The sequence below is a fragment of the Phocoena phocoena genome, chromosome 16 (assembly GCF_963924675.1).
Source record: "Phocoena phocoena chromosome 16, mPhoPho1.1, whole genome shotgun sequence".
NCBI lineage: Eukaryota > Metazoa > Chordata > Mammalia > Artiodactyla > Phocoenidae > Phocoena > Phocoena phocoena.
This window is the reverse complement of record NC_089234.1, coordinates 30271605-30296295: the sequence shown is the minus strand read 5'-3', so window position 1 is coordinate 30296295 and position 24691 is coordinate 30271605. Positions and strand designations below refer to the sequence as shown.

The 24691-nt window shown below is 47.7% G+C and overlaps 3 protein-coding genes across 12 annotated transcripts in view; 1 reads left to right on the top strand and 2 right to left on the bottom strand.

The window, feature by feature from the left end:
- Positions 1-1626: 1626 nt before the first annotated feature.
- EXOSC1 (exosome component 1) lies at positions 1627-7719 on the bottom strand. Of its 5 annotated transcripts, XM_065894257.1 has the most exons (8): positions 7665-7719; positions 7442-7557; positions 5555-5629; positions 3972-4060; positions 3153-3186; positions 2598-2648; positions 2384-2468; positions 1627-2047 (listed from the first exon to the last, which is right to left on the bottom strand). In XM_065894257.1, exons 1-8 carry the CDS (start codon positions 7693-7695, stop codon positions 1941-1943), a joined length of 588 nt encoding a protein of 195 aa, XP_065750329.1. In that variant the 5' UTR covers positions 7696-7719; the 3' UTR covers positions 1627-1940. The 5 variants fall into 5 exon arrangements, with proteins under 5 accessions (XP_065750329.1, XP_065750330.1, XP_065750331.1 ...); XM_065894258.1 differs by lacking the exon at positions 5555-5629 and having other exon boundaries at positions 1941-2047; positions 7665-7695; XM_065894259.1 differs by lacking the exons at positions 2384-2468; positions 2598-2648 and having other exon boundaries at positions 1941-2047; positions 3149-3186; positions 7665-7695.
- A 185-nt stretch (positions 7720-7904) lies between these two features.
- Positions 7905-16559, top strand: ZDHHC16 (zinc finger DHHC-type palmitoyltransferase 16). Of its 6 annotated transcripts, XM_065893960.1 has the most exons (11): positions 7905-8093; positions 11039-11286; positions 11468-11662; positions 11813-11901; positions 12303-12331; positions 12953-13086; positions 13223-13270; positions 14122-14207; positions 14862-14985; positions 15171-15241; positions 16012-16559. In XM_065893960.1, the coding sequence occupies exons 2-11, from the start codon at positions 11044-11046 to the stop codon at positions 16091-16093; spliced, it is 1101 nt and encodes a 366-aa protein (XP_065750032.1). In that variant the 5' UTR covers positions 7905-8093; positions 11039-11043; the 3' UTR covers positions 16094-16559. The 6 variants fall into 6 exon arrangements, with proteins under 6 accessions (XP_065750032.1, XP_065750033.1, XP_065750030.1 ...); XM_065893961.1 differs by lacking the exon at positions 13223-13270 and having other exon boundaries at positions 7921-8093; positions 15979-16559; XM_065893958.1 differs by lacking the exon at positions 7905-8093 and having other exon boundaries at positions 11043-11286; positions 15979-16559.
- Positions 16560-17170: 611 nt separating this feature from the next.
- Positions 17171-24691, bottom strand: part of MMS19 (MMS19 homolog, cytosolic iron-sulfur assembly component) — a 31831-nt gene continuing 24310 nt past the window's right edge. The window contains exons 15-31 of the mRNA XM_065894980.1: positions 24507-24632; positions 24230-24311; positions 23835-23932; positions 23581-23730; positions 21907-22062; positions 20995-21094; positions 20407-20509; positions 20188-20256; positions 19834-19960; positions 19040-19140; positions 18842-18898; positions 18508-18694; positions 18102-18184; positions 17812-17976; positions 17670-17729; positions 17279-17379; positions 17171-17198 (exon numbers count right to left, since the gene is read on the bottom strand). Of these exons, the coding sequence (XP_065751052.1) occupies positions 17171-17198; positions 17279-17379; positions 17670-17729; positions 17812-17976; positions 18102-18184; positions 18508-18694; positions 18842-18898; positions 19040-19140; positions 19834-19960; positions 20188-20256; positions 20407-20509; positions 20995-21094; positions 21907-22062; positions 23581-23730; positions 23835-23932; positions 24230-24311; positions 24507-24632 (1793 nt within the window). The remainder of the gene's footprint in view (positions 17199-17278; positions 17380-17669; positions 17730-17811; positions 17977-18101; positions 18185-18507; positions 18695-18841; positions 18899-19039; positions 19141-19833; positions 19961-20187; positions 20257-20406; positions 20510-20994; positions 21095-21906; positions 22063-23580; positions 23731-23834; positions 23933-24229; positions 24312-24506; positions 24633-24691) is intronic.

Sequence of the window (24691 nt, the reverse complement as noted above, 5' to 3'; positions counted from 1 at the left end):
ATAATGAATGAATGATGTCCAACAAGCACATATAATTAACCAATGTCAATTTGGAGAGCCTCTAATTGCATGCCTGAGGTTTCTGTTCAATACTTGGAAGAATGAGGCACCATGGTACAGAAGGAAGGGCCCAGGCTTTACAGTAAAACAGATCTGAGTTTGAACACTGTTCTGCCTCTTGATGTCTGTGAGATTTATTAATTTTTCTAAGCCTTAGTTTACTTATCTGTAACATGTGGAAATAATTGCTACTTTTCCGGGTCACTGTGAAGTTCAGAGATAACGTAAGTAAAATGGCTAACACTGTTGAGAAAATCAATCGGTAGCATCTTTCTGCAAGGCAATAAGGGAGAATCTCACCAAAAATTTACATGTGCATATTCTTTTACTCAGCATTATACTGCTAGGAATTTGTTTTGCAAAAGAATCATAGGCATGCACAAAGATATATGGTATAGGGATTTTCCCTGCAGCACTGTCTGTAAAAGAAAAAAAGTTTAAAAATATCTATCAATAGGAGACTGACTATATCAATACAAACTACACTGAAGTATCTAGCATTAAGTCCTGGCATTTAGTAGATACCTGATAGAAGGCCATCAGTTATATAATAACAACAGTAATATATCACAGTAATATTGGCGTGTACTAACCACTTTTATACATTTCCTCGTAATAATCCTATGAGGTCATACTATTCCAGATGAGGAAACAGACTTAAAGAAATAAATAATTTGCTTAAGTATCAGTTCAACATCCTGATTGCTATAGTACAGCATATTATTATTTTGCAAAATGTCACCACTGGCGGAAACTGGAAAAAGTGCATAAGGGATCTCTGTATTATTTCTTAAAACTGCAATTACTTACAATTATGTCAATAAAAATTTCAATTAAAAAAACAAAACAACGTATAACCCGGCTTAAGGCAATGAGAGGACACAAACCCAGGTGAGATGACTCTAAACCTTACCCCAATCATTCTCACTTCACAGAGAAGACATGGGCTCCCTAATAACATCTCAAGAAGTGACATAATTCATCTCTCCTTTCACTCTCTCTGCAACCTCCCCATGCTTAACCCTCATCCTTTGCTTGTCCTCAAGCTTGTGTGTACATTCCTGATTCTGCACTTTGCTTGGGCTTCTCTCTCTGCTCTGAATATCTTCACCTCACTTATCTTAGTTCTTTAATTCCTTTCACTTCATGTTACAAATCCTTTCCTGGCCACTTCACATGATAGTGTTCTGTACCTCTTTTCGATTCAGATTTAACATTTCCTGGAGTATCTACTGTATCAGTAATACTTTCTTTACCAAATTACTTTCAGAATTACTAACATGCTACCTGAATCACCACATGTGTCCCATCATTTTCACTAAACCATAATCTCTCTAAATGAGGGAATGTATATAAAGTACTTAACCTAGTGCCTGACACATAACAAGTACTCAATAAGCAAAAGTATGTACATCAGAATATACAAAAAAGATTGGCAATTAGGCATTGTCTAGAGCAAGAAAGCATATAACACATGTCTGTTAATCGGTGCCACCAGGCAAGACCCTGCTCTAAATGTCATGACACTGTTTAGATTCTTTTCCCTACTCAATAGAAACCATAAAATTCTTTTCGTAAAAATGTTTTCTTTTTCACAGCAAAAAATACATATTTATAAGACTGTCAGAAAGAACAGGCTATTTCCACCATCATACAGTTGGTTTGCTGGTGCCTCCAAAAGAGAAATTTATCACTCAAGAGGATAAAATCCACTGAACGATTCACAGGAAAAATGTTTTGCCTATAGAGTAAGATTTTTCTAGAGGTGGCTGCTGGCCAGCCCCAGGTGCCTGAATGAAGACAACGGCACCCTGATGTCACTTTCACACATGTACTCTTGGAAAGAGCTTACTCCTATGCATGGGGTAAAGTGTGGCTTCTTAGGTCTGTAAGAATTCAGGCTGTACTCGGGCCACTTTCCGGAATTCTTTAGTGTGGGTCTTAGGGCACTGCATCTCGCACCAGCTGATGGGAACCATCTGGACACCTGGAAGGGAAAAGGTGGAGTTGGAGATGGGACCCCAAATATTTGCTTGAGACTCTTCTCTTTTCAGCTGGGTATGAACTGAAGTGTCACCAAGCTGCCTAGTGAACCTCACCTCATACAGGAAAAAAACCTTGTTTATGCCACTGATTTATGGAGTGAGCGCCTCTTTTCCTTAGATTATATAAGGAAAATCATTCTAATCTCAGTAGTAAGTATCTACACTAGTATTGCTTTTTAGATAATTAAAAAACAAGGGAAATGAGGGAAAACAATGGACTAATCCCAAACCCTAGCTCCTAGGTAAAGGTAAGCATGTGGAAGCATGGACAAACTCACCCGATTCACTGTGGGCCACCACCACTCCCAGCTCATTTTCAGCAGTGGTTAGGAGGTAGTTGGACTGTGCATCACCGAGGGAGATCTAGTCACATCACACTGGTAAAGGAAAACAGAGTTATAAGCCATCCCTCCCATAGCCACTTGAGTGGTTTCTCTACTTCCATTTCTTCTTTTGACAAAGGACCACAAGTCTGAGGGGAATAAAGGATACCACTTTGGCCAAGACAATGTCCCCTGGGCGGAAACTCTTATAAATTTCAACCTGTAAAGAAAGAACAGAAGTGTTAAGTGAAAGCTCCGAATCAGGTCTACATGAAACTATTAACACCCCTGGCAGAACGAGTCAACTTCTAATCTCAGAGGGTAGAAGTCATCACTACTCAAGTCAATCAACAACTTTTATTGTTTCTGTGGCATCATCACATAAATGAAAGATTTTGAACTCAGTAACCTAATCAGGAATCTGACTTGGACAAAAGTACTATAGTTGCTCTGAAAGGCTCCAGAGTAAGTCTGAGGAAACAGCAATGAATAAATACGTGGCTTCAAAGGCAAAGAGTAAACTAGCCCCTCTCTGGTCAACAAAGTGAACAAAAATGATATGAAGAGGAAAGGGACAGTGAAGTGAATTCCACACCTTCCAGAAGGGAACACCTTAAAATTCCTTGGACTCCACATTTCCATAGACTTTTCAAATTCACTGGAATAATTTAAAAGGATTGAGATTCCTAAAGCCATGAAAAAAAAAAAGAACCAACCAACAAACCTTGTCTTTTTCAGTAGCTCGGACGTCTTCCTTGCTATAAAGAAAAAAGAATTAACAGAAAGGTTAATTATCTGTGAGAAAGAATTATCCTGCAGACTCCTGGCAGACAAAGAGCTACAACAGCAGAGAGAACAAGTCCTAATGGGGACCCAGCGGCCACCCAGAGGAGCAGGGTGAAGATGTATCCCTAGTCCTCTCCTGGAGGAGAAAACCACATTTCCCATTCTTGGATCACACAGAGCAGCAATATCAATACCTCCCACTACAGAAAAGTGGATCAGATTTAGCAGGGAAGGATAAGGAACTTCACTGCCTTAGGAGAGCTTGAACAGAAGCACCACAGAACAACACAGAATCCTGAGGGTGGAAAGAGCCTCAGATGTTAAATTATCTAGCTCACGAGAATTGTTTGTCCCTTCCCAAGAACCCATAGGAAAAAAATTTACCATTTCACCCACTACCCTTTTTATTGTTTTACAGTCCTTGGGTTTAATTGATTTTAAATTCAAGAAAGAAAGGTACTTCCTAAAATGCTTTCTACTTTGTTTGCTATGAATGATCCCTACAATGCTAATCTCCAGCTTAGCTCAACCCTTTTTGTTTTATTTAAAGCCCTATTTCATTAATATTTTCCTTTTGTCCTAACTCACATGTTTTAACGTTTTCTTTGGCTACTACCTGGGGAGAATCAAAGCACAAAGGAAGAGAGAAATGGGCAGGAATAGAGAATGTAATTGTTCCTAAAAATTCCAGGCTCCCATTCTATCCTAATCTCATTCCAGGTGCTGAGGCAAATATGAAGACAAAAATACTTCTTACCGGATAGTTCCTCGAAAAGAGTTCTTAAGTGGTGTGGACCCCACATATAAGATGTGTACTTTGGCAAAGCGTGAATTGATGCTAGAGACCTGTGCAATAGAGAAAAGAGCAGCACTAGAGTGAGTATTAGTCGTTGGCAGCTGAAGGAGGCGGGAATAAACTAGGATTTTGGTCCAAGCAACCCTACTAAGTATAGAATTTAAGACAAGTTAACTCCTACTTATCCCTGTATAAGTCATATTTGTAAAGTGGAATAAGAGCCACTCTGGCCACTTAATAGAGTTACTGTGGAAATCAAATAAGATGGAATAGGTTTTGAAAAATATACAAGTCTAACATAAATACACAAGGGTATTTATAGTATATAGCAAATCTAGCTAGTCCTTTAACAGATCTTACTATGAGCCCTGTAGTGTGAACAGAATTTAAGTCTCCATTTCAGCTGCTGCATAATATTTAGATCACTGCCTCTCCAGTTATTTTCAAAATAACACATACATTCTCTCTCCCTTTCTGTTTTTTTTTTTAAATTTGGCCACGCTTCGCAGCTTGCGGGATCTTAGCTACCTGACCAGGGATTGAACCCACGCCCTCAGCAGTGAAAGCTCGGAGTCCTAACCACTGGATCGCCAGGGAATCCCCACATAGATTTTCTGCTGGAGAAATTTATAGAGAAAAACTAAGAGCTGCAAGTTAATTTAACTGGCAGAGAGTGGGGATGGGCAGGGAGTACTGATATGTTATAGTTACTGACCAGTATCGCATTAATGTGTACTTTCCCTCAAAGACTTTATCAAATCTTTTGTTTCTCTGCAGAGAGTTTTGCTTCAGTTGTTCAAAAATGGGCCTTCTGGGACTTCCCTGGTGGTGTAGTGGTTGAGACTCCGTGCTCCCAGTGCAGGGGGCCTGGGTTCAATCCCTGGTTGGGGAACTAGATGCCACATGCATGCTGCAACAGAGTTTGCATGCCACAACTAAGAAGCCCGCATGCTGCAACTAAGGAGCCCGTGAGCCACAACTAAGGAGCCTGCCTGCCACAACTAAGGAGCTAAGCCACAACTAAAGGAGTCCTCGAGCTGCAACTAAGGAGTCCACATGCTGCAACTAAGGAGCCCACCTGCTGCAACTAAGACCCGGCACAACCAAATAAATAAATACTAAAAAAAAAAAAAAAAAAGGGCTTCCTTATCACCCTTTGGTGCCCCTGTCTCCCAGACAAAAGTAAAAAATTACAAACTCAGGGAATCAGCTCTGTGAAAGAACTATGCAAGCTTGAACTTGACCTCATTGATCATTATCCTAGAAATCTCTAGACCAGCATAGTCCAGTAAAACTTTCTGTGATGATAGAAATATTCTGTGTTGACCAATATGGCAGCCACCAACCACCTGTGGCTACTGAGCACTTGAAATGTACCTAGTGGAAGTGAGAAAATAAATTTTAAATTTTGTTTAATTTTAATTTATTTAAATTTAAATGGCCATATGTGGCTACTGGTTACCATATTGAACAGTGCAGCTCTACAATGATCATTATTTCAGCATTGGACAGTATCCTAAGCAGGGAGGTTAGGACCAACTTACCTTACAGGTTACAATAGCTCCCACATCTGGCAGTAATTGAGACTCTGTTTCTCTCATCACAGATATGACAGGAAGCTACAGAGAGAACAATAAAACATAAATATCCTTGCTAAGTCTTGGGTAAAAGTGTCTGTGGATTGAGAATAATATAGGAATGCCATGGGCCACAGTTGGGGTCACAAGGGCAGGTGGACTACAGATCCATTTGCAGTCCACAGCAGAAAGCCTTAGACATTTTAGGCTATAGGATGGCCAAGGGGCCACAGGAAGAAAGCTGCTAGAAGACATAATCTAACCATTTCAGACGAGTTCTAAGTTTTCTGGTGATTTTCTTAGAGCTTTTTGGCATACAACTATATTGCCTGTAATCATGGATAATGTGACTCTTTCCTCCAAAGTTATCTTTCTTTCTGTTTGTCATTTTATTGGACAGGCTAGAATTTCCAAATAAATGTTATATAATAGCATACATAATGGCACCTTGTTCACTATGCCTCAGCTCTCCTGGCCTTTTTTCAGTTTCATGAATTCACTAAATTTCTTCCCATCTCAGGATCTCTATTCAACCTGTTCTTTATGCTCACCCACTCAACTCTTATTTATCCTTTATTCAGGATAAATATAAATATTCAGGTTAAAGATTCAGGTTAAATGTCACTTCTGACTAGGGTGGGTTTGCCTATTACATGTTCTCATGGTACCCCGTAATATTCTTTCAGAGCAGGAATCACATTTGTAAGCATACATTCATTCGAGCATATATTTGCTTACAGTTTGTGTTTGTGCCCCCTGATAAGAGACCATGTGTATTTGGCTCATTACAACATCCCTAGAGGTCAGCACTGTGCCTGGCACATGAAAATGCTCCATAGATAGCTATATGTATAGCTATGAAATGAACAAACTTTCAAATCCTAAGGAAATTCCCAAATTGATCGAATAAAAAGTCTCTCATTTTATAGATGAGGAAGAACCTAAAACCAGAGGGTTTAAGTTTCTTATCTAAAGCAGAATCAAGGTTTAGTCAATACTGAAGTGTTCTAACTCTGAATCCTCTTTCTACTATGCTCCGTGTCTTTAAGCTGCTCCTTCAAGAACTGCTTATCTGATCCTGAGCTAATCGTGGATCAGCCTCTGGAACCAGGGAGAATAATATTAATCATGCATTCAACAAACATCTACTGAGCATTTATCTTGTGCTAGGCGCGGAAGTTATGGGAGTGAGGCCTGCTTTCATGAAGTCTACGGGAGAAGGGTCTAATGGGGAACTTATTGATATAACTGAGTGTTTAATTACATGCTGAGCTAAGTGCTTAGAAAGGGAAGAATACAGCTCTTTGTGAGTGTTCAACAAAACAGACAAAAACAAAACTTTTTTCGACTAGTGGCTAGGACAGCTTCTCTGAGAAAGTGATACTAGTGAGGCTATCTGAAGGGTAGGTAGGAATTGAATAGGCAAGGAAGAGAGGAGCGTGTTCCAGTCGGCGTGTGTACAAAGGCTCTGTGGCGCACTGGCGACACTGAAAGAAGCCAGTAGTACTAGATAGCAGAGGGTGAGGCGCGGGTAGCGGAGCGAGATAAAGTCGGAGAGGTAGGCGACATTCGGACAGGATTCAGCTCACTGCAGGGCTGAGCTCGCCTCCACTCTTCCCCCAACTTGCTTCCCCGAGTGTCAGCAACACAACCAAGCCGGACCAACAAAACTGTTCTGTGATGGCTAAGTGCCCGGCAGCGGGGACCACAGCTGTTAAAACTTAAGAGACCAACTTCGTTTACTGAACGAGGCACTGAAGACGCGCCCGCAGATCCCCTGCCTAAGAACTGCGAAATCAAAGGCAGCCTAAGAAAAAGGCAGAGACGGAGAAGAGGGGAAGCCGCCCGCTTTACCGCGCCGTTCTCGCTGCTCTTTATCAGGCAGCCAGCAAGCGACGAAAAGATGTAGCCATGCCGGGTGTAGGTGCCGCTGCCGGGGCTGCCCTCTTCCAAGTTACACAGACGTTCGCCTGCGGAAAAAACGCTGCATCAGCCACGGGTCCGCAGAAGCTGTTGGTCGTCGGGCCCTCCTGCCTCCGTCCCTGCCCAGGATTCGCTCTGGGCACCGCTGACTTACCGGGGATGCAGTACCTCACGGGTGGCGCCATGACTGCCCCTGTCCCAAGTCCGGAGGAAAATGAAGCCGACCTCTCATTGGCCAACATCCAGGTGCAGTTCCGCAGTAAGAAGCGTGCCAATTGGTGAGCTTTATCACGTGACCACAGGGAGCGCCTCCTTGAGATGTAAACTCCATTTCCCAGGTTACCCCGGGACGAGACCGGGGGCGGAGCTCCGGCCCGCATGCGCTTGCGCTTACGCTTGCGCTTGCGGATAAGGATGGGCGGGCGGCGGGTACGGGTCTGGAGGCTGAAGCTGTGGGCTGTGGGCCATGGTTGGTTGGATTGAGCCAGGCCGGGCCGGGGCGCCGAGCTGGAGGGGGTGGCAGTGAGCGGCGGCGGAGGCTGCAGGGTTCGATTTGGCTGACTGGGGAGTCGGCCGGTGGCAGGTAAGAGCGAAGCCGCGGCCTTTGCTGCCCGGTCCTTTCCCTTTTTCTAGGGTCGGGCCCTGTTCTGGGGCCTTGTGAGTTCCTGCTCTGCACGGCCTTGCCCTCGAACCGGGCGGAGCTCACCCTCCGGGCAGCCTTAAGGCGCGGAATTGGAAGGTCAGCCCACCCAGCTCGCCCATTTCACAGATTTGGAAACTCAGCCCCAGAGATAGGATTTGACTTGTACAGTGTCTCTAGAGACCAAACCGGTACCCAAGTTATTTTACTTCCTGCCCATCATACTTTGGCCACGCCAGGCTCTTTGAGAAATAAAACCTTTCCCCGGTTTCTGTAACTGCAGCTTTCCGATCTTGCTGTCGGATCCTGTCAAGCGGAGCATGTTAGTCTGGAAGGGAAGTCTGCACATGAATAAAATGCTGCTCTGACTGATGATTGACATCTGCTGCTTGAGGCTGTAAGCATCCTGAGAACAGCCTTTGTCCAAATGAGATTTGTCGACCTTCTTCTCAGTTTCCTCTGCCTTCTGGTGGCTTTGGAATCTGTGTGTGTACTCCCACTCCCAGCCCTATGTCCCTCATATACGGTTTCCCCTTGGGAAAGAGATGGTGACTTAGACCCTTGGGAAGAGGGGGATGATGTGGCCTGCAGTCCCCTCTGATCTGGTGGCAGATGTCACTAAGTGGCTACTACTGAGGGATCAGAGTGCTCAGAGCTTGTGCTGGGGGTGATAGCGAAACTGTGCGTGCTCTACTTCCTGCCCTGTTCACTTCCATCACCACCCCTCGCCCCTACCACACAATTTTTTGAGCTCTGCTTTACCTCAATTTCCTGAGATGAAATGTTCAGTTGTGGCCCCATGGACTACATATCTCTTCCCTGGCATTCCCATACCCCCAAACCCCACTAAATAAGGGGTGTGGCGGGTTTGGCTTCAGATTTCTTTTACACAAATCTGATCTTTAGCTCTGCACCTACAAGCTTTTGGCTTACATGTTTGGGTTGATTTCTGGTTGGACTCGTTTTTAAAAATGACTTCTAGCTCTTAAGTGCTATGATTCTAACAATGGTTTTCATAAAGGGGTAGAGCAGGAAGGGACCTTAGTATTTAATCCTACCCTCTCACTGAATGGGAACACAAGAAAATTGAGTGCCAACAGGGTTTGGTGATTTGCCCAAGGTCACAGAACTACTTAAGGGCAGAATTGAACCCTAAGTAGTCGAGTTATGGGGCAGGTGAGAGTTGGTAAGTCTCATCCTTGAGGCAGGCATTTCCTGTAGAGCTCAGTAATTCTGGAAGTGGTTGAGAACAAGCTGAAAAGTGGAGAGTCAGAGAAGGGAGATTTTTTTTTGTAGACAGGAGAGATGGCATATAATTCATGTTTATTACAGATGAGGAATGCATCTTATTTGAAAGCTATTGTTATAAAAAGTATTTTAGTAAATAGGAAACTCTCCATTAGCCACAGAAAGGGAATGAACAATATGCGGATGGCCTAAGTCACCTGGATTTGCTATGGGGTAAAATGTTTTGTCCCACTCTTATGTTAGACTTCAGCTGTATACTATTCGAAAATTCGTGCTCAAGCCAAATCATGATTCCACACAGTAGGAGTCCAACTCAAAGGAGGTGGGAAGAAGTTTGAACTTTTCCTTTTTCTTTTTTCTACACTGCCCCTTAATTCTCTTATACCCTCGGAGGTGATGGGAATGACGACTTACTCTATCCTGGTACAGAGAGTAGGTCCCTACTGAATTGTCTGTCTTCTCTTTGCTGGCCTTGTCTGCTGGATTTCTTTTTGCCTTAGGTCTTTAGAGGGCTTGTGGAAGGAGATAATTAAGTTTTCTTTGAAAGGCCTCTTGTGGGGATGAGCCAGGGTGCAAGGAGAGTACCTTGCTCCAGTTACTGAAATGAAACCACCCCTACAGTGGAGCAGCCTCCTCCAGTTTCTGCTGGGTTTTGAGCTGCCTGTTAAATAAGTCAGTGGAGTTGCTGAGGACAAAGTAGCCGTAGGAGAAAATCAGATAATTTCCTTTCTGGTAAAGCCTTTAATCTGCAGAATTGATGAGACTGTCATCGAAGGAATCTGTGTCTTCTGTTCTGGGCATCGCCTGGGCAGCTGACCTCCTGTGGCTGTTAGATGAGGTAAAAACCACATGGAGGAGGTGAAGGCACTTGCAGAGGAGCCACGCACAGGGCTAAAGAGCTGGGAAGGTTGGTTGGGAATCTTGGGGCCAATGACAGCAGCCGCAGAGAAAGCTCTCGAGTGTCCAACTAGAACAGGGCAGGGGAGACTCATCACTCAGAGGGCAGGCCCTGTGGTCTTCAGGAGCCACCAGCCCTCCTCCCACTGCCAGTGTCTCCTGCCTGTGGTGGTGTTCTGCTCTGAACACCAGAAATTGTCTTGGCTTCAGTAAGCTTGCGGTGGGGCTGGGACTAGACTTGGAGACAAAGCATCTTACGTCATGCAAGGGGTAGCTGAGCTGTCCTGACAGGAGACAGGGACTCTCATGCCACCAGGCCTGTAACGTCAGCAGGAAGGATGAGTATCTTTTGCCAAGACTCAGGTGGCACCAGGGAAGATCTAGGTGCAGGATCCACATGCTGTGAACTCACTCCCCCACTGGCTTCCTGGTGAAGACAATTGTTAGGAGGTAGGCCAATGGGCCAGGGCAGGCAGGAGATGCCGGGACACCTCTGCTACGGTGGTCAGGCCCTCAGAGGCACGTGGATGGCTTTGTGCACGTTGGTCGGGCTCCACCCAGTGGTCTGTCTACACAGACAACTCCAGAGATCCTGCTTTGGCTTGGAGTCACCTCCCTACTTCCCACACCTACTGACTGGCCCAGCGGGCCTTGGTCTTAGGTCTTTGCCTCTAAGTGCCCCACTGGTGGGGCAGGGAGAGACAGGACCCAGGCTGGCCCCTCACAGTTGTGTGCCCTCCTAGGAGCCATGCGGGGCCAGCGGAGCCTGCTGCTGGGCCCTGCCCGCCTCTGCCTGCGCCTGCTTCTGCTCCTGGGCTACAGGCGCCGCTGCCCACCTCTGCTCCGCGGCCTGGTTCAGCGCTGGCGCTATGGCAAGGTCTGCCTGCGCTCCCTGCTCTACAACTCCTTTGCAGGCAGTGACACCGCTGTGGATGCTGCCTTTGAGCCTATCTACTGGGTGGTGGACAACGTGATCCGCTGGTGTGGGGTGGTGAGTAATGCCTGGGGACAGGAACCAGGGATGTTTGGGGGTAGCAGAGGGACATGTGTCTGATGGACCTACACTGGGTTTGGACCCACACTGGCCTCCTACCCTGGGGTAACTCCCGAGTCTACCCTGGGTGTTGGCGAGCTCTCTCACTGCGTCTTCTTGACCTCCCTGGTGTCGGCAGGTGTTCGTGGTGCTGGTGATCGTGCTGACCAGCTCCATCGTGGCCATCGCCTACCTGTGTATCCTGCCCCTCATCCTTCAAACCTACTCAGTGCCACGACTCTGCTGGCATTTCTTCTATAGTCACTGGAATCTGATCCTCATCGTCTTCCATTACTACCAGGCTATCACCACTCCACCTGGATACCCACCCCCGGTGGGTCCCCCCTCAGGGGCATGGGGGAGGGAGAGAACTGCAGGCTATTGGAGCCAGTTCCAGGAGTGCGGAGGGAGAGTGCCTTGGTATTTTGGAGGTACGAAACCGGTGCTGCCACAGTTGTCATGGTGCTTTTCTCCCTCTGCACAGGGCAGGAATGATATCACAACAGTCTCCATCTGTAAGAAGTGCATTAACCCCAAGCCAGCCCGAACACACCACTGCAGCATCTGCAATAGGTGGGTCTCTGGGAACCCCAGCTGTGGCCCTTTTGCTGTAGCTCTAGGGCAGAACCTAGACCTGGAATTTGACAGGACATGTATGAGGCACCCCTCATGTGCCAGGCAGTGTGCCCTCTATATCGGGACACCTGGTCCTCAGGATCGTCCTGCAAGTTCCGCGTTTTCACCGCTTGTGGAAAGTGAGATTCAGAGAGATGGGCCAGGGTAGGCAAGAGACCCGGAGTTAGCTTGTCCAGTGTCAGGTAGCCGGTGAAGCAGGGTTTGAAGCAAGGCCTGGCTCTCCTCAAAGTCTGTGCCCTTTCCGCCTCAGCAGGGTGCTGGTCCTTATAGGAAAGGACTGGCACTGACATCTCGAGATCCTTGGCCACCGTAACAGAGCCTGTGTCCCTCCCTCACAGGTGTGTGCTGAAGATGGATCATCACTGCCGTATCCTTTTATTATCTCTTCTGCCTGAGGCCTCCTTCTTTAGCTCCAGAGCACTGCAGAGGTTTAAGGGCCACAAACCCAAGGCTTCTAGCATCCCCCTGCAGAGAACACTGGGCTCATGAGAAGTTTGTAGAAGAGCAGTTTTTGGGGCTGACATCTCCTGGGAAAAGCAGGAGGCTTACATGCATTCTGGGATGGATCTTCTTGGAGCAAGGCACCCATCCCTAACAGCTCTTTCTTTTGTAGACTGTCGTGCTAACATCTATTGGATGGAAAGAGACGTTTGGTTCAGTGGGTTGTTCAGTAGGTGTCCAGATAGAACCATTGGTCCCTTGCTGCTGTCCCACACAGATGTCTGGTTAACCCGTTAGGTTGAAGTATTGGCAGACTCATTTTACTGAAGGATTTCAGTTTTCATGATCTCCTGATGGGACTTGTGAGGGCTTTGAAAAGCTTTAACACTTTCACCTCAACTTCAAGGAAGTCCCATATTTTCCTGCCTTTGGTGACAGGAAGCCTTGGGCTTGGATGATGTTGTCAGGAACCAAGGATGAACCAGAGAAACCTGGACACCCCCTGAAGTTGTGTGTTTGGTCTTGTCCTTAATCCTACCCCCACCAGCCTGGCTAAACAACTGTGTAGGCCACTATAACCATCGGTACTTCTTCTCTTTCTGCTTTTTCATGACTCTGGGCTGTGTCTACTGCAGCTACGGAAGTTGGGACCTTTTCCGGGAGGCTTATGCTGCCATCGAGGTGAGCCTGTAGTTAGGAGCAGGGCAGCTCTATAGCACTTTGGGGTGTGGAATCCGTCCCTAAGGAGTGGGGCTGGTAGCACCCCCCCATCCTAGAGGTCTGGGAGTATAACCAGCACTGTTTTCCATCCCCTTAGAAAATGAAACAGCTCGACAAGAACAAACTACAGGCGGTTGCCAACCAGGTGGGCTGTCCCCACCCCACTGCCTCCTGCTGCTCAGGCCAGGGGTATAGAGTTGCTTAGGCAACTGGGGCCCACCTGTTAGTCGAGTTGTAGAGGCTGGGGTAAGGGGCCAGTCGAGACTGGATCGGGGTGTTTCTGGGCACTGTCGGCCGTGGGCAGACTAAGTGGCCTAGGGGCAAGCTGGGAGTCCCTGGTACGTGACAGTTTTTGGCTCTATTCCATTATCACCTTCTTTGGGCTGAGCAAGGGCTCTGCCTTGGTGATGGCCTGAGCAGCAAGGAGTCTATGTTAGTCTGTGTAATGGGGTTCCAGGGGACAGAGGTCGGGCTGGGCCAGTCTGACCATCCTTTGTTCCTGGTCTGTCTGCGTCCACAGCAGGATCGTCCCTTCTCCCCTGGCCTTTTAGGACTCCTTATTCTGAGCAGATCTTGGGCTTGTGATTGTGTCTCTGCTGCCCTTTCGGTCCTTAGTGGGGCTCACAGTTCTCCCCCTCCAGTTATTCCATTCTGGGTATGGGTCTCGTCCCCTCTTGGGGATTACAGCCACACAGTTCTAGCTGGGGAGTGGAGTGGCTTCCCCTGGAGCCCCATTTGTGTTGTCAGAGCTAAAGGCCCAGGGTTGGTCCCTCCTGTGCTTTACCATCCTGTCCAGACCTGCTCTGCCCCGTGTTTGTCCATGATGATGCCGCCAGCTTGGTCCACCCATCTGGTTGCTGCCCTGACTCCTCTGTGGCTTAACCCCCTATTTTCTCATCATGGGCTTGGATCACTTCCCTGCCTGCAGGTGTTGGGCTCTGGTAGAGACAGACCAATGGAGCAAATGATCCAGACTTTGCTGTTTTCTTTTTCTAGACTTATCACCAGACCCCACCACCCACCTTCTCCTTCCGAGAAAGAGTGACTCACAAGAGTCTTGTCTACCTCTGGTTTCTGTGCAGGTATCTCAACTCTCATTTTTGACAGTTTGAGGGGCAGCTTCAGAAAAACCTTTTTCGGTGCCCACAGCCAGGCAGGAACCCATCCCCGTGTAAACTGCTGCTGTTCTTATTCTCACTTAGGTTGGCAAAGAGTAGGGCTTAATTTTCTTCAGCATTTGGGGGCAGGGAACATTAAAGATTTGGCATTGAGTGTTTGGTATGTGCCAAGGGAAGTTAAACTCCTACTTAAAGGGCAGGTGCATTTCATAGATGAGGAAAATTGCAGATCTGAGGGGTGAGGTGATTTGTTCCATGATGCACAGCTAGGAATGGTAGAGCTGGAACCTGAACGTTGTGCCATTTTATTCTAATTGTTAGTGCTTTTACTACCTCTTCTGTCTCCCAAGCATGGGTATTTTAGGAAATATATAACATTTTCATTAATAGAAATAGACTTATTTCCCCATCTTGCTTTCCACATCATTTATTCTTAGTCCACATTGATGCTTTTTCATGGATGCAGTGAAGTAAAAGTCCGTCTAGGACACGTACGCTGGGAGTTAAGGCAGACTTAGACATAAGCCCCTAGGCAGTCACTGTTGCTCAATTTCAGACCTACGCATGGCCTCTAACTCCCTCCACACTACCCCATGATCTTTGCCCCTCTTTTCTCAGTTCCGTGGCACTTGCCCTGGGTGCCCTAACTGTATGGCATGCTGTTCTCATCAGTCGAGGTGAGACTAGTATCGAAAGGCACATCAACAAGAAGGAGCGACGCCGACTGCAGGCCAAGGGCAGAGTGAGTAGGGCCGGGATTGGGGTGGAGGGATGGGTAGGTAACTGAACCTGCCATCCTATAAACAGAGGCCATGGTCAGGGCCAACTAAGGCAGGCATCATGAAATCCAGAACTTGCCTGGCCAATTTAGGCTCAAAATTGGTTTAAGGAAAGGGATTCATAGAAACATGTTTTTCTTTGCTCTAGGTTTTTAGGAATCATTACAACTATGGCTGCTTGGACAACTGGAAGGTATTCCTGGGTGTGGACACAGGAAGGTAAAGTAAAATATTTAGACCAGCACTGTTCATTGAACTTTCTGGAATGAGAAAAATATTCTATACCTCTGCTATCTAAAACACTAGCCATTAGTCACATACCGCTTTTGAGTGCTTGCAGTGTGGCTAGTATATCAGTGAATTGAATTTTAAATTTAATTTCATCTTCACCAATTTAATTAGGCATGTGTGGCTAGTGGCCCCCATATTGGTACGGTAGCAGGTGACTACGACAGAATCCTTAGAAAGCTGTTCTCGAGAAGGGACCTCTAGTTAGGGTATGCTGGCCACCAGTCACCTCTCATTTGTATGGCAGTGTCTGGATTTCAAGCACCTAATTTGTGGGATTGAAGTCATCTATTTGTGACAGAGGTCCTAAGACAATAAATGAAGCTAGTTCCCTCAGCCCAAGAGACAAAGGTAAATCATTCTTCAGATTGCAACTACTGAGGCAGTAATAAGTAGGTGACTGGAAGTACCTGCCCTCTCCCTTTCCCATCCTATTACTCCTGTCACTGTGCTTACAGTGGCCCCTTAGAAGTTTAGCTCAAAACCTCTAAAGGCCTTCAAGGCACCAGAGGGCACATTTATTGGACAAAACTGTAACTTTTATTACTTTTGCGATGAATGCCAGGGTAGCTTCAGACTACCTTGATATATCTTTGCTGAGGAATGAGGCTCAGGAAGGAAGACTAGGAAATCTTAGATCTCACAAGTATTTCTGTCTTCTCTTATAGGCATTGGCTGACTCGGGTGTTGTTACCTTCCAGTCACCTGCCCCATGGGAACGGAATGAGCTGGGATCCCCCTCCCTGGGTGACCGCTCACTCAGCCTCTGTGATGGCAGTGTGAGCTGGAGTGTGTCAGCCACAACTTGAGCACCACCCTGCTTGCGACATTGCCTCAAGGGCCTCCAAGGATAGCTTCTTGGAATCCTTGAGCAAAAAGAGCCAGTGGGCCTGCCTTACGGTACCATGCAGGGACAGCTCAAGGACCAGTCTCCCGGCCATGGCGGAAGCAAGGCATGATGTGGAAAAACCCTAGGACTGATGTCCCTTTACTCAGGCAAACAGAAGTTCCAGCCCCAGACTGGAGATCAGGCAGCTAGCAACCTTGCCAGGTACTGACCCCGACCTCCTCCAGCTTACAGCACTGGGGTTGGCTACCACCTCTTCCACTTGCCGTCTGAGAAAACACCTGAATGGTAGAGCTGAGATCCTGGCTTCTCAACAGGGCAAAGATACCAGGCCTACTGCTGAGGTCACTGCCACTTCTCATGTGCTGAAGGGAGCAAAAATAAAGGTATTTGATTTTTTAAAGATATGTAGCTTTTCACTCTTTGCCTTTCTCTTGTAGGGCGGGGAAGGGGGAAGTCAGGGTCAAGGCCTAGTGAGTGGGTGTTACGGTCCTGCCACCTCTGCCCCACTTGGAGGGGTTGGATGTCCTGAAGAATTCCTGGCCAGTTCCTATCACTACTGTTCCTCTAGCTTATGCAGTGTTGCTTCTGGTTATGTACTGCTGAGGCATAAGTGGAAAGAGGGAAATAACTGATGGCCCCATTACCAAAAGAATCTTTATTCTCCAGCAGGTACACACACGCCACCATCCCTGGTCCTCGGGGCCACGCTCATCTGTATTCACCCTCAGCAGCATGTCTCACTTTTTCTGACATATAAATGGAAGAGCCCCAAGACCAAGATCATTCTTCAAACACAAGTAGTCTCACACTCAGTTACTTCACAAATCCATCAGAAGTCAGGATTCCTATGTTTCTTGTACAGCCATGCGACAGAGGCCCAGCATTTGTGCGGTGTCTGTGGGAAAGGCAATCAGAAGCCAGTCATCTCCCTGCTTTGGGCAAGATGGCTTGATAGTTAGTAATTTCAGGTTAGATTGTCTGTCAGAACAGTGTAGGCCAGGATGGAGGGCTCAGCTGCCAGGGCTCCCCAGCAGAAACCTGTAGGCAAAAAGAATGTTGACAGCATTAGTGGTGAGGCTCATTTCAGTCCCATCTCTCCCCATGACCTAAAAACTCACCATTCTCCCCTGGCTGACACTGCTTCCTTACGCACCAGTCTCTTCTTGTCATCTAGGGGTTTGGCTAAGGCCCGGATCACCTGCAGTTTGTACGGCAGCAGCTGTGGAGTTAGAGGAGCTAATCTTAGCCTTGTTCAACCAAGACAACCAAAAAAGCTGCTCTGACTCTACAACTAATACTCTTCCTATTCTTTAGTGATTCCAGAGAATGCTATGTGGCAGGCTGGCCATTATATTTTACGGTAGTCAGGAGATCCTTGCCTATCTGTACCCTACAGTGCATATCTCAGTCACACAGCAGGGTGGCCAGTCCCTCTTGACTAAGGCAGAAAGGTGCCTCTGGCTCTTCTAAGAAGCTTCCAAGCCAGAGAGGGACATCTGCGGTACTCACCACGGGGGTGGGCAGGTGAGTAACAGCGTGCATACACTGCAGTGCAGCGATCCGGACAGCCTGGAACACAACCATAAGGAGGTGAGGGGAGACCCACGAATGGGAGATGGACAGGCCAAAGAGTTGTTCAGGCTCAACGCACCATGGAAGGGCTGGAGCTGAGGTTTAGGAACTTGGTGACGAGGGTGTCAACGTGAAGACTCATTACTTGGGGTGCTTCCAGTAGAAGAGGCTGAAGGCAGCTGAGGGTGGAGAGCTGTACCACAGAGTCTGGGCAGGACAGGGCCTCCAGCAGCAAGGAGAGCAGCTAAGGGGCCACAGGAAGGGTGGGATGACCACATCTTTGATGAGCCTGCTTTTCCTCCCCTTTCTAGCCCCAGCTGGGGGACAATGGCTTGGTCCCTGCTTAGAGGCTGTGACTGCGAGGCTTACCGTGGGCAGCTCCGGCAAGAGCACAGGCTTTGGCAGCCTGTTAAGTACATGAGACAGACCCTTCAGGTAATTTGGCTTCACATCTGTAAAAAATGGAAAAGCTTAGGGGAAAAACTGGGCTCAGACATAGAGCTTAAGAATTCAATTCTAATCTCTGGTGAAGCTGGGACATTAGCCTACAAAAAGTCTTTTCTTCTTTTTTTTAAAAAGCCCCTCAAGCTCAGAATAGCCAAGATATGCCAATCAAAGGAAAAGAGTGGGTCAAGAATCTAGATGTTCAGCGCTTCAGGTACAGGTCACACTACAGCTCTAAAGAAGCACTCAGGTCCTAAATTATTTTAGAGACTGTGGCCTGACCAATGGAGAGGTCTATATATTTGAGGACTTTCCTTTAGACTCTCCTCACCTCGAGGAGCAGCATGGAAGCCCCGGACCAAAGCAGGCACGTTATCCGTGAAGAACCGCTGGCGAAACATGATCCGCACTTCAGCATGGCCAGCACGAGTCAGCACATCAGTGCAGTCAGACATGAGCAGACAGAAGCCATCAGCTGCTGCTGGGCCTAGTTCTGGATCACTCAGGAGGCCCATGAGCTGGAGAAAAGAGAGCCTTTGAGGTACATCAGCGGGGAAGAATCTTAAATACCCAAGAGGAGGACAGTAGTCATTTTTGGGAAGAAGAGGATCGACAGGGAAGTTCCTGTTAGGTCCTAGGTTCTGCTGTCTTCAGCAAGGACTTACCCGGTCTGTAAGGCAGGAGCTGAGAGGATGATATCTGAGCACTAGGGCCTTTGTGACCTGTTATCAGAGAGTAAGAGAACAGTCAGGGCATGACACTCAAACCCTGAGAAGCATGCATGCGCTTCAGGGTTAAATGGAGAAATTCTTTTTAACCAGACCAACTGCTCTGTCTAACTGGAATCCATTCCGACTCCTTACCCAGAGAAGCAGTGTGAAGGCCTGACTACGATAGGGCCCAGAGCTCAGCCCAGCCTCCACCTTGTCCACAGCCAGCTGTAGGAATTCATCCAGCTGTTGCCCTAAAAAGGAGGGAGGAAATGCTGATGCAGACGCTACCCATGTCCGTTTTACCAACAAAGGTGTGAATCATTTAAATGTAGAAGCCATTAGAAAAAACCAATATTGTTTTGATTGTGGATTTGGCCCACTTAGCTCTAGGACACCAGCACAAGAGCCTGGTATTCCCATAATGTAGGGGTGCTGGCATTCGAAAAAGAGTTGTCTACTTCTAATAAAGAATTACCCCTAAGGGCTTCCCTGGTGGCGCAGTGGTTGAGAGTCCGCCTGCCAATGCAGGGGACACGCGTTCGTGCCCCGGTCTGGGAAGATCCCACATGCCGCGGAGCGGCTGGGCCCGTGAGCCATGGCCGCTGAGCCTGTGCGTCCGGAGCCTGTGCTCCGCAACGGGAGAGCCCACAATAGTGAGAGGCCCCCGTACCGCAAAAAAAAAAAAAAGACTTACCCCTAATAGCTCTTTGTAGGGAATAGGATGACAGAACTAGATAGAGCACTCTGCTTGAAGCCCTTATCTTATGTCCTATAAAGCTTTGCCCAACTCTGGTCTTGACTCTTGTCCCACGGGCTGTCCCTTGGAAAGCCCTATTATTGATATATTAGCTAACTTCCTTTAAAAAGAGAATGAGAACTAAACGTCAAGATTTCATCAGAAGTTGATTCAGGGAGGCTCCCAACCCACAGCCTCACTCCAGTACCTGCAGGATGCTTGTTCAGAAGTCCTGCAAAGCACTTGGCAGCAGCAGTGGAGGAGAAGGGGCAGTTGTGGCAGCAGCTCAGCTCTAAAAGTTCCCGCATGAGTTGGTTCAGCTGAGGGATTTCCACCTATAGAAAACCTGGCCATGTCATGGACCCAGAGAACACTTGAACTCTAAGAGACACCCAGGAGAGAGTGGCAGCAGGGGCCAGGGTGGATGGGAAATAAACTCTCCAGTGGGAAAAGCAGAAAATCAGCTTAGCTTGTGACAAATTTCAGCCCAGAAGTCACCCAGGATTCACCTCCCCGGGTCAGGGTTAAACTGGGGTACTCCCCAAATGTTGTGGTCTCTTACATTTCGAGGCAGGGAGCAGACAAAGGCCATAAGCAGTGCAACCAGCCGCCTCTGCCCTGAGGAGCCATCCTACAGAGGAAGAGGAAGAAGAGCCTTAACAAGCCTGTCCTGCTAGCAAGAGGCTTGTCTGCCCTGAGGATACCCATCCCAGGTTAGCCCTAAAAATCTGAAGGACAGAAGTCCTAAGATTCTCCCCAATCTGATCCATCAGACCCTTACCTGGAATGGTTGGAATCTGCCAGGGAAGCTGTTTTCAGGCAGGAAGGTGATGTTGCCATCCAAGAAAAGGGGCACAATGTGGGCGACACTCTGGGCAGCCAAGCTGGGGGAAGAGCACTAGGTGTCACCGAGGAGCCAGGGCTCTACAGCAGCCCTGGGGTTCCTGGTGGTCACTGAGTCCGTGGGCCAGAGCATGATCATTCACACCTTCAACAAATACTGATTCAGCACATATTATATGCCAGGAACCATTCCTGTTCTAGGCCTTGGTGCTACCGCAGTGAACAAGACAGATCAAATCCCTGTTCTCCTGGACCTTACGATCTAGCGAGAGAACTCAATGTGTATTTCAGAAGTGCTCCACAGGTGACTCTCATGCACATCTGCAGCTAAGAGCCATTAGTCTCTGGCCCCCAGTCCATGATGCTAAAAGGCCCCTTCTTACTTTGCCAGCAAGACTTAACAAAACAAAAGCTGCCTCCATGTTTCAATCTGGGTAAAAGGACAGCTCAAAAGGAAGTTATTTGCTGCTTCTTCCCAAGAATTCTGTCCTCCCTGGGATCAAGTCACATCCATGATTATACTCACTCAGGGCTCAAGTGGGTGGTGGCAGTGCCAATGACAGACACCATGGCGGCCAAGACCTCATCCTGCAACAGCACTTTCTTCAGAACTGAGTGCTCCTTCTCTGCAAAATCAAAACACACACAATCACAGGCCATGACTGTGGCTCAGACGATTAGGTCCTGTCATCATCATGACTCTGGGCCTTGACTCTAGTTATGAGAGGAGCAGTTTTTAAACTGTCCTCTAGTAGTGCTGTAGCCCTGAGAAGCAGCAAGGCACCAGAAGTAGGAGTGTGTAATGCAGGCCATAGGGAGCTCCCGAGAACTTTGTGCAGTCCTTTTGACTGGGCAACAGTGGAAAATAAGGCTAGCTAATGTGAACATTCTTAACATCAGAAATGTTAGTCTTTTCAAAAACTTAAAGGTAACGTGGATTTATCTTCATGGGTCCTTTTATACAGCAGCTACCACACATACATTACTGTTGCCAAGCACTGCACATTAACTTATTTAATCCTTACCAACTACCCTGTGATATAGATATTACTCTCTATCAACCCCATAAAGTGAGGAAACAGAAGCTTAGAAAGGCTATCTTCATCTAAGTTGGCAAGTGGTAGAGTTGACCACGAAACCCAACCAGGTCTGCTTGACTCCAGAGCCTAATTCTAACTAATCTAATTACACAGCAACTAAGGGGGAAAAAGTGTGCATCCTTTTGAGTGTTGCTAACACTAGTAGATTTTGGTTCCTGCCGAAGGTCAGCTTGGCACCCTCTGCTTGAAGTGAAATCTCATTATGTGGACACAGGATTCAAAAGAAGCCTCTGCTGGTACAAAATGCTATACCAGTGATACCCCGAGGGTGGCAGTGCTGTTCAACACTAGTGGAAGGCTGATTCGGGAGGAGGGAGGGGTGAGGTGGAGGAAGTTACCTGGCATGGAAGCCTGCACAGCCAAGGCAAGCAGGCAAGGTATAGCTGTCTGATGGAAATACCAGCAGCTCTCGGGGTCTTGCTGGCATTTTTCTGCCACCTGCTGGAGACTCTGACAGACAGCAATAACTTCACTTGTTCCTGCAACCGTATTCCCTGTGTGGTGAGAAAGTTCTCTGTAAGGTTTTCTTAAAAGCACTTCCAGGTCTGTCACATACAGAATATGGGAAGAATAATCGAAGACAAGTAACTAAAGAGACCAAGAGTGTCTTATAAAGAGCCAAGTCATTTTATCCAGGAGCTGAGACCTGCCCAGCCAGCTCTGCAACAGAAGCATTCATACACAGCTGATCGTTGAACAAGGCGGGGGTAAGGGGAGCCGACCCTCCTGTACAGTCGAAAATCCACGTGCAAGTTATAATGGTCCCTCTTTACACAGTTCCTCCATATCTGCAGTTCTGCATCTGTGGACTCAACCAAGCATATTGTACTATAGTTTTTACTACTGAAAAAAATCTGTATACGTGGACCTGTGCTGTTCAGACTTGTTTTGTTCAAGGGTCAGCTGTACATTCTCATTTAGTTTTCATAACAACTCTCTTAGAAATATCATTTTCTCCATTTTATAGAGGAGGATGTGGAGGCTCAATAAATTACCAGTGGTTTTTCCAGGGTAACAGTGAAAAAGTCAGGAATCAAACCCAGGCCACGCTCTGAGTCCAGTGTTCTTTCTACTTTACATCAGGTGCTGGATCATCCACGAAGGGCCGGGCAGTGCAGAGTGGGGCGCTTAGGGAATTCGTGAGGTTCTATGGTGTGCATGCACAGGTCCACAACAGCAATAGCTGCTGTCACTTATGAGGAGCAGTGCTTCTCAAACTCCAGGGTATGTACAGGTTACTTGGAGATCCAGTTAAAATGCAGATTCTGATCAGTGGCACCTGAGATTCTGCATTTCTAATAAACTCCCAGATAATACCCGTGCTGCTGGTTGATGAACCCTATTTTGAGTAGCTTGGCCTTACAGTGGTGCTTTTCTTAAAAATTTTATTTATTTTATGTTTTTATTTTTGGCTGCGTTGGGTCTTCGTTGCTGCACGCAGGCTTTCTCTAGTTGTGGCGAGTGGGGGCTACTCTTTGTTGCGGTGCATAGGCTTCTCATTGCGGTGGCTTCTCTTGTTGCAGAGCACAGGCTCTAGGTACGTGGGCTTCAGTAGTTGTGGCGCGCGGGCTCAGCAGTTGTGGCTCACAGGCTCTAGAGTGCAGGCTCAGTAGTTGTGGTGCGTGGGCTTAGCTGCTCCGCGGCATGTGGGATTTTCCCGGACCGGGGCACAAACCCGTGTCCCCTGCATCGGCAGGCGGACTCTCAACCACTGCGCCACCAGGGAAGCCCGGCAGGCGATTCTTAACCACTGCTCCACCAGGGAAGTCCCCAGTGGTGCTTTTCAATGGCCTCCGTGGGCATTCTTAATAACTGTTGCCCAAGTCTCATCCCTCCTCAGAGGCTGAATCAGTTGGACTGACTAAGACCCACGCATTCAGCACTTTTTAAAAGTTCCCATGTGACTCTTACTATAGCCACCACTGGAACCACTGCTTTAGAGGCATCAACTCCAAACCCGACTATGGTTCCCCCTTCAGCCCAGTTCCCTGAGGACTGTTCCTGGTAGTTACCTTTGTTCATCTGGCGGAGATGCTGCAGCAGAAGAGGCAGGGTCTCCTTGACAATACTGGCATGTGTGGATATAGCTGACAAGGCCTGCAGACAGCGCCGATGCCGGGAGCATTTGGTGGGCCCATACCCTCTAGCCAAATCTGACTCCTCTGAAAGCAACCCAGGAGACAAGGTTTCACTGTGTGATGGCAAGCATGAAGGCCCCCAAGCCTCCCTGGGAAGGGGTAAGCCACGGAAGATCAGAGACACATACCTATACACAGCTCCCCAGCAAGCTTGGGCACTAGGTGGCTGCTGAAGGCCACAGGGTAGAGAGTGGCCAGGGTTCCTGATGCTTCCAGTGCTGCCACCCTGCCGGGGCACAAGGCAGATGAGCATCAGCTGAGCCTTGATCCATGGCTCTCTTGCCTAGGCCTGCCATTAGGCAGATTCAGGAGTGTGGGCTTCTGAGGCCACCTTGCTGAAGAGTAGGATTCCAGTACTTACACCACTAAGTTGGACCGGGCTTCTTAATGCCCAAGAAAAGAGAGCATTCCCACACCTCCAACCGGGGAGCAGCCAGAGCCAAGCACAGGGCCCACCTCCCCAAGGGTCGGAAGCACAGAGCCCTGGAACAGCTTGCTCCATCTCGCTGCCTTATATTCTCACCAACTCTGGGAATCCTCCTCCAGGAAGCTCAGTCTGTATAGGTGACCCACTGCCAGCTCCAAGTCCCCAGAAGACAGGAGATCTGTGCAGGAAGGAAACACGAACCTCATCTTTCTTCCCCTACAGCCATCAAAACCCTTCCTAAAGTCCTATAAGAAGTCCCAAATCATCCAGAGTTGTAGTGAGAACCAGGGAATTAAGATTGCTCTTCACTTAAGACAGAAAATCACAAGAAAGGGACCAATACTCCTATCTTTTCTCTTTCCCTTTAGCGTACCTGGCTGGGCACCCAAGACTGTGAGTGTACGGATGCCAACAAGCTGAAGCTGGGTGCTGGGGTCCGTCAGGGCCATGAATACCAGTGAGCACAGCTGGTCCTTGAAGCCACTCAGAGGCCTTTCATCTAGGAAGAGACAGAGTCCAGGTTAGAGGGAAATCCTATTCAGAAGTGATGCAAAGATA